This window comes from Maylandia zebra, linkage group LG10 (genome assembly GCF_041146795.1).
Source record: "Maylandia zebra isolate NMK-2024a linkage group LG10, Mzebra_GT3a, whole genome shotgun sequence".
In the NCBI taxonomy this organism is placed as follows: domain Eukaryota; kingdom Metazoa; phylum Chordata; class Actinopteri; order Cichliformes; family Cichlidae; genus Maylandia; species Maylandia zebra.
This window is the reverse complement of record NC_135176.1, coordinates 26,605,360-26,617,143: the sequence shown is the minus strand read 5'-3', so window position 1 is coordinate 26,617,143 and position 11,784 is coordinate 26,605,360. Positions and strand designations below refer to the sequence as shown.

Below are 11,784 nucleotides of genomic sequence, written 5' to 3'. Positions count from 1 at the left end.
CATTTGATCTGTGCTGTTGTTATCTTTGAGAACTGATCTTATGCAAACAAGGATATAAAGAACCTGCAACTTTTTTTTGCTTTAATGCTGAGATAAATTGCACACTTTTCACTTCAAGAAGACTTTGGTTTCACACTGCAGAGGGTGTCCTATTTTCAGAGGAAGTGCGCTAATTAGGCTATAGTGTGTGTGAATTTAAGCATATCTTTGTGGCCGCATGATGAGACTGATTTCCTCCAGGCTTCTGCTCAGCCTTATGCCTGAGAATGCATAAAACAGCCCTTATCAGTTAAAACGACCTTACACACATGCTGTTTATAAAACTGCTCCTATTTTTTTTTTTTTTCAGATGAAACCACACACATACACAAACATAGATACACACAGATGCATCTTACAAAGTTCTGATAAACACACTAGCTCTGGCAAGCTCACACTGCAGACATTTTAGCTACTACCTGCTTCTATACATTGTGAAGTAAGCTAATAAAAATGCGAACAGATCTAAAATAGAGAGAATATTGGCCTTGTATTCAGTCTGTGGCTAGCAACATGGCTGCGACGAAGCATTTTACCCTGCATTTAAATGTTAACTATATAAAATGCCACTAGAACGGTTAGAATCAAAACAAGAAAACAAGAAAACAGTTTTCTTCACATGAAATTAGCCACTTCAATGCTCCTTTAAAGTTCGCTTCCTGTGTTCATTACTACTACTACTACCACCCGGGTAGAGATAATAAGGCAGCAGCTGAAAGAAGCTTGACTGTGCGTTTTCATGGTTGTGCCCTCATCCTACACAGAGCCTAAGCAGAGCTTTGCATACCATCATCTACATCAAACATAAGGCCCGGCGGCCAGAATTATCCCTGCAAAGACTCAAAGCTGGCCTACTGGACAGCTTTTTTTCTTATGTTTTGTCTGCTGATAAAGACCTTCACACTACACCATACTGCTGCTGTGTTACTCTTGTTTAGAGGTAGCTGTGGTTCAGGAGATTCAGCAGGTTGTTCACCATTTAGAAGATCCCCGGCTCCTCCTATATGCTGAAGAATCCTTGGACAAGATACTGAACCATCAGTTTCCCCTGATGGAGAGTGATGGACGTATAAATGTGTGTGACAGTACACTGAGTGCTCAGTTAGAGTTGAAATGCCTTATATAAATACCATTCTTTTTCCATTGTGATGGTGCTAATGTTGATCATTACTCATCTGCCTGGATATTTGAGTTATGGACATAGCTATTTTAATTGACAGATGTGCCAAAGTAGGCAGCCAGTGGGTATCTACTGAGCCTCATCTCCACTATTTGGAGTATCTGAGCTTGAGCGTTCCATTGCTTTTCTACCATTGGTGCCTTCAGAACTATTTAATAGACTCATTTGTCAAACATCAGTGCTTTCTGTGTTGTACACAGCATCCAAGAAGAACTGGTAAATATCTATGTCTGCGTGATGCACATGTACAGTTACGGATGAAGCTTGGTAACCAAGCTTGCGAACAGTAGCTAATTACTCAGCAGTTCACCCTTTCATGCTAACATGGAACGTAAGGCTATAGCCAAAACACTGAAGTTCAAAGACATGGCACCGCATGTATTTGTCCTTGTCACTACCCGATCCGTACCGGAAACCCAATCGGTAACCCGCATGCGCGAAAGGTCTCTACTTCCGGTCGTAGCGTTTTACGATAGTTATGGGTCAGAGTATCTGTTAAGATGTTAAGAATAACAAGTATATCTTAAAATGTTTGCAATAATGAAGCATTTCAGTACAATGTAGACAAAAACGAAAAATAAAAAGAAAGTTACGGATCAGGACTCTCCGATCCTTACTGCGCATGTGTAAAGTCTGACCGTACAAATCGGGTCTACCCGATCCGTACCGCGCATGTGCAGATGGTTTTTTTTCTTCTTCTGTTCGTTTAATGGCAGTTTATTCCCCAGTGTACGAGGATACCGCCACCTGCTGACCGAGCGAATAAACCCTATTGTAAACTGATTTATCGTCATTACAAACGTGTGTTAAATCTGATTTAGCGATAGTCGAGTGTGTTTATGCTTGTCTGTGAGGAGAGGATTGTTGGAATAGTGATGATGATGTGCGCTATCACTGTCAATTGTCAGTAAACACTTCATCTGGCTGATGAATCTACACGTGAGATATTACAAAGTCTGCATTATTAACTCTGTAATTAGGCGCCATTCTTCTTATTTTACGGCGCTGTTGCTCAATCGGGGGACGCTCTCTGTTGAGGAGAAAAGCATGAATTTCTTTGTATACGGATTATCCATTGTTTAAATGTCCCGGGCAGTCGAAAAGGAGGCAGAGCTGTTGAGAAATGCTAGGAGCTAACTGGGCGCTAACCGTATCAGTCAAATATATTGAATGTCGCAATGTTGGCAAAGAGAGGAAGTGACGTAAGATTTGCGCATGCGGGGTACCGATCGGGTTTCCGGTACGGATCGGGTAGTGACAGTCCTGTCTTCCTTCTCTCACCCTAACCAGTCGCGGCAGATGGCCCCGCCCCTCCCTGAGCCTGGTTCTGCTGGAGGTTTCTTCCTGTTAAAAGGGAGTTTTTCCTTCCCGCTGTCGCCAAAGTTCATCTTTTATTTAGTCTACACTTTTGCTGCAGAGAAGATGAAAGTTACAAAGAAGTTCTGTGAATGAAGGAAAACTTTAATCTATTAAAGATAATCTTGAATTATCTTTTTGCTTTCCTTTTTTATGTTGAACTGACATCCCTGTTTAAGCTAGCTTTTCAATCTGCATTTTACCTACCATCACCATCGGGCTAAGTGATTTTTGTTTGTTTGCTCATTGCATACCCAGAATCGTTCACTCTATGTAACCAAAGAATTGCAGACAAATACTGTACCATGAATTCTCTTTTAGTCTTGTTAGCCAGCTAGCTACCAAAAACAGTGTTTGCAGAATAAGGTAGTAATAAGGTAGTAAACACTCAGATGGAAAAAGGAAAGCAACACACCAGATATATTTTATGAAGCTCTCCTGGTTTATTCACACATAATGGAGAAGAAGGTGTCAATAATTAACTATATCCGTGTCCCAGCACATGAGGGTGTTAGCGAAATGAAACCGCAGGTGCTATGTCTAAGCAGGCACTAAATTGGGACAGAGCTGAAGTGGAGGTTGGATAATGATGATGAGTTGAGGAAATGTGGATTATGCCGCAAGATGGATTTGAGAAATTCCCATGGTAGGTTTCCAGATGACTGAAATCCATTAGTTGAAGTGGATTCAGAGTAGCCACAACAGCAGAGGAGTAATGTACAACCTACCCTGGCAGTTAAATATGGAGCTCATGGTCCCCAAAACATAAAAGCAAAGTTATTCGTCATACCTTGCAATTCTCCCAACAAAAGCTTTTTCACAATATTCTCTGAACCAAATTGCAGACGACAGACAGTGGACAGAAAACAACAAAGCAGCGACCCAGGTTGGGAAATGCAATTATCTTTTTGCTGTAGAAAAAAAAAGCTAAATAGAGAATGTTAATCTGCATGGAGGTGGAGCTAGCTATCGGTACTCTATAGTCCAATCTCCTGAAGATTTCAAAGGACAGGTTTAAATTAATTCTATCTCTCACAGAAAGTAGGTTGAATGGGTTGTGTCTGTGTAATCATTCCACCTCATCAGACTGGCTGTGAAGCGGCACCTTTGTAGAGTTACTACACTGTATCAGGTTCAGCAGAAGCTTGATCAGTTTGAATTAGTCATATTGAGTGGCTCCCTCACATATCAGGCTGTTAAAAGCTCACAGCAGCAGTACTGTAGTCGCACCTTTGCTACTCCTGCTTGACAAATGTAACCATATTAGCAAAGACAGGAAAAAAAAAAGTTTTACATACCAGGTTTTATTTTCTTCTAGTTTTATTATTACTATGGTCTTTAAAGCACACACTGACGCAAGACAGAGTAAAACATTAAACACATTTTTGAAAATGTAGCGTTGACAGGTTCATCAAGTTCAGACAAAATACACATCACGTTAGAATTGATTTTTGATATTGTGTCATCAAATTGTGTCCCAGACTACAGTGCTTTTTTGTTTTTTACAGATAAGGCTTGTGCTTTATCTTAATATCCCTGCTGGTCATAGGATGGGGATGCATGGACTGCACGGATGAGGCAAGTAGATGTAGGGATTCAGAAGAACAGGATCCAAAAAAAAGGTAGTTAATGTGGTGATGCTTTCACAGTGTGCAGTCTCATCAGCATTGTTTCCAGCAGCAGAAGCAGGAAGTTGCTTTGAGCAAAGGAGCTCTGATCACAGCTGTAGCTTATCTGCCCGGCACCAAATGGCAGGCAGACAAATTAACATAGTTGAGCATTTGGAGTCGTACTCCCGAGTTTGTGATCTGACAATAGAGCGACAATTGAATTTGGCATACAGCAGGTGGGCACCAACACAGTTTCAGATCAGTGCTAACTTTTCTTCTATCTGCTGGATGTGGCAGTTGTGTGTTAACAAGTTTGACATAGGGCGACTTTTTGCCAGTGTTGTGTTATCAGCTTTTTTTTTCTCTGGAAATGCACAGTAGCATATGGAGCTGCGGTCAGATGTTTACATGCACTCATCATGGGTATGAATGACATGGCAATTTGGGGATTTTAATGGTTTATTTGAACTGTTTTTGTTTTGTTTTTTCATTGTGGGATGAGTCTACAATATACATCTTTAATGTCTGAAAAACAGTCTTGAATTTAGTTTGAATTTTTCTGATACACACAGCAAAATAATAATAATAATAATGGATTGCATTTATATAGCGCTTTTCGAGAACCTCAAAGCGCTTTACAATTCCACTATTCATTCACTCTCACATTCACACACTGGTGGAGGCAAGCTACAGTTGTAGCCACAGCTGCCCTGGGACAGACTGACAGAAGCGAGGCTGCCATATCGCGCCATCGGCCCCTCTGGCCAACACCAGTAGGCAAGTAGGGTAAAGTGTCTTGCCCAAGGACACAACGACCAGGACAGAGAGCCCAGGGATCGAACCGGCGACCTTCCGGTTACAGATGCGATTCCCAACCCCCTGAGCCACGGTCGCAAAAGCATGCATACCTTCACTTAAAATCTTTTAATAAGTGGCACTAAAAAATGCGCAATTGGTAGTTTCCCTTTGCCAGCATCAAAGGGGTTTGATGGGGCAATGAGTCATTTAGAACAATGGGGAACTGAGTAAATATCTAAAAATAAGAATTGTAGATTTACACAAACTGGGAAGATCTCTTGGAGCCATTTCTAAACAACTGCAGATTCCAAGAGCATCAGTTCAAAAAACTGTATGCAAATACAAGTAATTCAAATGAGTCGGAAGGTCTGGAAGAAGATCCAAACTATCACCCTGAGATGAGAGGAAAATGGTTAGTGTGTGTAACAACCGAAGAACCATCAAGGATGCTTGGAAATTGGAAATTGAAGTATCAGTGTCTGTGTCCACCAGAGATGGGTGCGTTACTGTAATACTTTTTTCGAGTAACGAGTAAAGTAAGGGATTACTATTGCAAAAACGGTAATTAGATTACTGTTACTTTCCCGTAAGCACGCTGCGTTACTGCGTTACTAAAACTGTGATTTTCTTGCGAGAGTGTGTCATGACAGTGACGTAAGCGAGTGCGACGTTCGTGACAACAGCTGTGTGCAGATCAACAATGGATCATATATCGAGTGTGGGAGAGAGTATGAGCGTGCAGCGTGGAAGTACTGACCTTACTTTGAGTTTGATTCCATAAAAAGTGACAAAAACATTAGCGTCCGCTATTCACTGCGTGGGAAGAAATCTTCTTTTTACAGCGAAAAAAACCCCTTAACTTCCGAGCAAGCACCGAGTAGCTACGACGTGATGTGAAATTCACAGAGACACTCGCGGATTCTTCAACTGACCGCTGCGGCACACCTGCACCAGGGTAAACCTCCGCCTACGCCACTCCTGCTATACAGGTGAAAATAGAGCAACAGGACCGCTAGTCTTTGATTTTATTTATTTTCTGCTGTGTTTCACTTGCATTTATTTGAAAGAGTGAGTGTAAACACAAAAAACTATTTTATTTTATGTGCTGGAATGTGCAGAAAATAGGTTTAAATGTTAAACAAATTTCTTCCAGTCAGAGAATGTTGCATATAATTTGTTTTTTGCTTGATGCATAAAGTTAAAAGATTAAAACTAATAAAACAAGTTTTAAAAAGAGAGTTTTTCATTTGATTACATTTTGTATGATGGATTATGTAGAAAAAGTAGAATTGGGCTGAAAGATCTCACTTTATCACCTATTCAGGTTGTAAATCGTGTTTTTAAAAAGTAACTAAGTAACTAAGTAATAATTACTTTTGAAAATAAGTAATCAGTAAAGTAACGGGATTTAAGTAATCAGTAAAGTAACGGGATTACTTTTTGGGGGAAGTAATCAGTAATTAGTTACTGATTACTTTTTTCAAGTAACTTGACCAACACTGGTGTCCACAGTGAAGCAAGTTTTTTTACATTGCCATGGACTGAGAAGTTCCCAATCAAGAAAAAAACCCTGATCCAGAATTGACACCTTCCAGCTCGAATGAAATTTGCAGCTGCTCGCATGGAGAAACCGAATGCCTTCTGGAAAAAGGTTTTCATGGTCAGTCTTTGTGGTCTTTGAACACAAAAATTGAGCTATTTGGCCACAATGATAAGAGGTAACAGGCGGAGGACTAAGGTGCATGTTTCAAGCCTGAGAACAACTGTCAAGCATAGTCATGGTAGCTTTACACTGGCACTGGTGCATTACACCAAGGGGATGGAATAATGAAAAAGGACTACATTCAAATTATTCTTCATCTCACAGGTTGAAATTTGAACACAGCTGGATGTTTCGACAGGACACTTATCCCAAACAGACTTTGCAACTGGTTTTGGAATGGATAAACTGGGCTAACATTAGGCTTCTGGGATGGCCTTCACAAAGCCCCCAACCTCAATCGTACTGAAAATTTGAGGAAAGCACTTGCGAGCAAGGAAGCCAGCCAATTTAAATGAACTCTACACATTCTGCCGAGAAGAGTCGTCAAATATCCAGTTAGAATTGTGAAAAAAGCTTGTTGATGGCCCTCAAAACCATCTGTTTGAGGTGCAACTTGTTAACTTTTAGTGGGAGGCTATGTAGACATTTGAGCCTGTATGAATACGTTTGACCCTGTGTGGATTAGAGGAAAGCCAAAATAAATTCTAACTTGTGCAACTCAATTTTATTTATATAGCTCCAGATCACAACAACAGTCACCTCAAGGTGTTTTATATTGTAAGAACAATATAAAGCACTTACGAGAAGAAAGAACTTATAATAGTAGAGACAAAACCCAAACAATCAAACAACTTCTTTTGAGCAAGCAGTCGGCAACAACAGGAAGGAAAAACTCCCATTTAACAGGAAGAAACCTCCAGCAGAGCCAGGCAAAGGGAGGGGCAGCCATCTGCCGCTACTGGTTGCGGGTGATGGGAGGAAGACAGGACAAAAGACGCTGTGGAAGAGAGACAGAGATTAATAGTAACTAATGATTAAATGCAGAGTGGTGTATACACCCACAGTGAGTGAAAAAGTACAGTCATTTCACCCTGGTGAAAGAACAGTTCAAAGAAATGAAAGGCCCAAATTACCATGACAGTCATGCACATGATGAGTGGATGTAAACTTCTGACCACAAACAAAAAGAAAACACCCTGGGTGTTTGCTTATTACTGTCCAACAGTAGCTATTGAGATGCTTCACAACACCACTCACGACATATACGAACCATATTAATATATTAATATAAACAATATCACCTCAGAATTATTATTATTATTATTTTAAATAAAATGGAATAAAATATTGTCATTGTGAACTATCCATCACTATTTGGAAATTCAGTCATTCGTTTAGTATTAAGCTATTCTAGCAGTCTGGATAACACTTTTAATTAGAACCAATATGTCACTCTATGTGTTTTAAACCATAGTTAGCCGGTTTGCAAGCTCAGTAATCCGAATTACAGCCTCTGGTGACCATCTGCCGTCTGCACAGACAGCTCCGCGCACTACTTTGTTACTGAATTCACCTCAGCCCGCCCCCTCCGTGTGTGTCTCTCTGTGTGTGGGGGGTTATAGCCTACCGGGCGGAGTAATTCGTGCTGGTATCTATTGAGTGCATGCGTGCGCGAGTGCGTGCTACGGTTTCAGCCTGTCACTCTCGTTGTGCCGCGGCGCGAACACGGGTAGCAAGAAGGACCAAAAATCCGCCTGGTATCAGTTGTTGTCCCTGGAAAGACTGTTTCCCCCCCATCACTAGAGACACCTCTCTTGTTTTAAAGTGCGTCTGCTCTTCAAGGAGAATAGCTGTGTGACACATTACAATGCTTCAAATAAGGGACCTCATCTGGGGATTGTTATTCATCGGCTGTGCAGGTAAAATGAGTTATTTCTTGTTCTAGTCTAATATTAGGTTGTGTGGGGATTAATATCCAGCTGTAGGCAAAGCAAATCTGTGTGAAAGCGCAGGCCGAGACGTGTTGATTCTAGAGCAGCATCCTCTGGTCCCACCGGCGGCATCCTTGTCACTGACTCCGGACAGTGGCGCTGGATTTGGAGCTCGAGCGCTGCAAAATTCACAGTTATCCCAAAAGTTCTCTAAAAAGTGAGGCATCTCCCCCTCTCTGAGGGAAAGCGACATGAATTACTTAGCAGGGCGCATTTTATTCAGTTTTGGGGTTATACAGTTTGATAGAGGCGCGTATCTCGGTGCATTTTGAATATCCCTGCACAACACAGAGAAGTGCAGACGACCAGTCTCTTTCATTCGGGGTGACTGTTCTCCCTAAGTTAAGTTATGCAACATATTTTTAATAATAATAATAAAAATCCCCACTCGTACTGCGTGCTGTGGAAGTTAAGCTCCTGAGTTCGTCCCTGTGGGTAAATAGAGGAGGATGCTTCCAGAGACCGGTGGTGTAGTGGGGCGCTTTTTGTGGTCCCTTTTATGTCAGCAGCCAGCTTATTGCTTATAGCCTCTTAAGTCGCTGCAAACGTCAACGGCAAACGAATATACTGTCATTCAAAAGTCCACCTCGGCTTTCTCAGTTCTGCTGGGTCAGACGTGACGCACCGAGGATGGGGTGTCCGGAGAGCCGATCGCTATTAGCGGGAACGCTTTGTTTTAGCCCACTGGAAACAGATTTACTGCCCTTTTTTTCTCTTTATTACCTTAATATTCAATTTGTTTTCCGTACGCATGCGCTTAAAACTATCGAATAGATCGATAAGATGCACGCACAAATTTCCACTTGTGCCACGATCGGATTTGGCACATAACCAGTAGCTGTGCTATGTGTCCGTTCGGGAGTTTAGTTTTTGCATCCCTGCTCTGATCATATAGGTCGACACTGAGGTATTGCCTCTGTTTTTGTTGTTTTTCTGGCCAAAAAGGACTCTGTAGTTTCTAACTTAGTAGCGAGGTGCTTGTTTTTTTCTAACCTCCATGCGCAAAATGATGTCGACTTCGGCACAGACCCAGACTGATTTGATCGTACTTTTTAATTTCGTTGGTTGAGGGGAAATTCGTCATCCAGTGAGGTAGACTGAATAGTCTTTCAATGTATACAATAGCATCCAATCCCAGAGCTCTCATGGTTATATAGGGCGGGAGGGGGACCCATTTTCCCCCCCAAAGCCCCCACCTCTCCCACCACCCACATCCTTCTCTCCTCCCTGCATTCACCTCCCCATTCCATACACTGCAACTGAGTGCTCAAAGAGGAGTTTGAGGACCCCCAGGGGTCCTTGGAGAGCGGAAGAATAGTTTGATGTTATAATTTGATTCAATTTAGTGTACATTATGGTGTAAAATGATTATTCTAACCCGGGGCCTCAGTTGCACTGTTGTTTCTCAGTGCTCTACAGGTCTATGCTTTTCTTGTCTATGGCAAAAAACAAAATAAAAAAAAGAAGCATTTTCTTCTCCCCTACTGAGATTAACTGCAGCCAATACAGCCACTGAGTCTGGATGAAATGACTGAAGGTACAGTTAAAATAACCAGAAGGCAAATCTTTTCATGTGCTAAAAAAGTAGCCTATCATCTGGCTATGCCTGTTTCGATTTATTGACATTTGACTCCTTTCCTTTCTTCCTTTCCTTTCCTTGCCTTGTGTTTGTGTCACACGGCCATGACACATTATTTGGGGTAGACTGTTAAGTCACTTTTCCCCGAGCACGCATCATTAGTTTAAAGTTCATAGATGTAGCACTGTGAGACTGTATTGAATTATCCATGCAGTAGTCTCGGTCTGGCTAAATAATACATTTATTTCACAGTTGTGCTGAAGCCAACAGCCCTGTCTTTGCAGAATTTAGGGAAATCGAGCATGAAGAATGTGGGTCTACGCACAGGAAAATAATGTATATAGCCTAAAATAATGTGGACTGGGGAAATTGAGTGGATAAGACGACAGAATTTGAAGAAGGTGGATCATTACTGTGTATGTTGGATGGTATTTTTCTTGTTTTGGTACATAAAACCTAAGCTGGCCTCCATGTGGTGCTGGGGCTCCACAAGGGGCTCCGCTTTTGTTTTTCTTGTTTGTATGATCTGGTGGTTTTTGAGTGTGATAGTGATGTTGATACTTGAAGTTATATAAAATATTGATTTATTGATTACTGTCCAAACTTTTAAAACACAGGATTTGACATTTTGCACTTCACAAACAGCAACCAAAAAAATGCACTTTACATTTTTATCGCTGGGAAAAAAAATGCTGTGATTTCTGTTGGGAAAAAAAAACTACTTAAAATACTTTCAACAAGCTGAGCGAGGATCTAATGGGCTGTGTTGGGATAATGCGTGTGCCGGCTGATGTTTGTGGTTTCTATGAACCTTAAACTGCATCACTTGGCGCTGGCTTTTGAAAGTTTTCCAGAATATTTTTGGAGGTATTTCCAAATCAGCACCCAAACACTTGGGCACCCTGTCACTGATGTGGGTTTAGAGAGTGGTGCTGGGATGTTTTCATTTCTTCTATATGATTCATGACCCTGCCGAAATATTCTGACACTCCCACAATTTACCGCGCCTCCGCAGGGGAGGGAAAGAGAAAGGAACCAAGAGGGAGATAATTAGACAACTGTGCCTTAGCTGTACCCTCTTGCAACAAGGAGAAATTCAAATAAATTGATCGCATTATTTGATGGACTCGGGGTATATTGAAGGGGTAATGACAGTATCACACACTTTGAGGGCTGAGCAATTTAATTACATTTATTGATTTCCAGTTTCTGTTCCAGTTCGATGATAATTACATTTTTGAGGCTCGCGCCAAACATTAGAATGCAGAGCTACACCACCTTCCAAGATGTAACTGCATTATAATGCAGTTTTAGGAGTCGACACAGGTAGTGATCTTTCTCGACTTAAATTCAAGTCGAGTGTGCAGTGCCCGTTCTGACTGTGTTACTGAATTAAGCCACCGCATCCATGGTGGTGATCAGTTTGAAACTGGAAAAAGTAGAAGGTGATGCAGGGTAATCTGAGGGGAAAAGAAGCCCCGTTTATTAAAGTGAAAATGACACCGCCTCAGATTTATGACTTCAAGAATGTGAAGTTACAGATCTGAGGCATTTCTATTCTTTTTTTTAACCCTTTCATGCTCTGTGCTGTTGGCTGTAGAGAAACCAACGCAGGGTTGCCTTCCAGTAAAAGTTTAAACTGGCTTTTATTGCACTGCAGCTCAGCATCGTCCAGCAGCGCCCTGCAC

The 11,784-nt window shown here is 41.5% G+C and overlaps 1 protein-coding gene across 13 annotated transcripts in view; it reads left to right on the top strand.

Annotated features, from left to right (window-relative positions):
- The first annotated feature begins 8,199 nt into the window (after nt 1-8,199).
- ncam1a (neural cell adhesion molecule 1a) overlaps nt 8,200-11,784 on the top strand; it is a 267,686-nt gene continuing 264,101 nt past the window's right edge. For 6 of the 13 annotated variants that reach the window (XM_076889403.1, XM_076889402.1, XM_024803849.2 and 3 more), the window contains exon 1: nt 8,200-8,445. In XM_076889403.1, coding sequence (XP_076745518.1) covers nt 8,394-8,445 — 52 coding nt within the window. In that variant the 5' untranslated portion in view covers nt 8,200-8,393. The remainder of the gene's footprint in view (nt 8,446-11,784) is intronic. The other 7 variants (XM_024803854.2, XM_076889407.1, XM_076889404.1 and 4 more) reach the window with 2 other exon arrangements.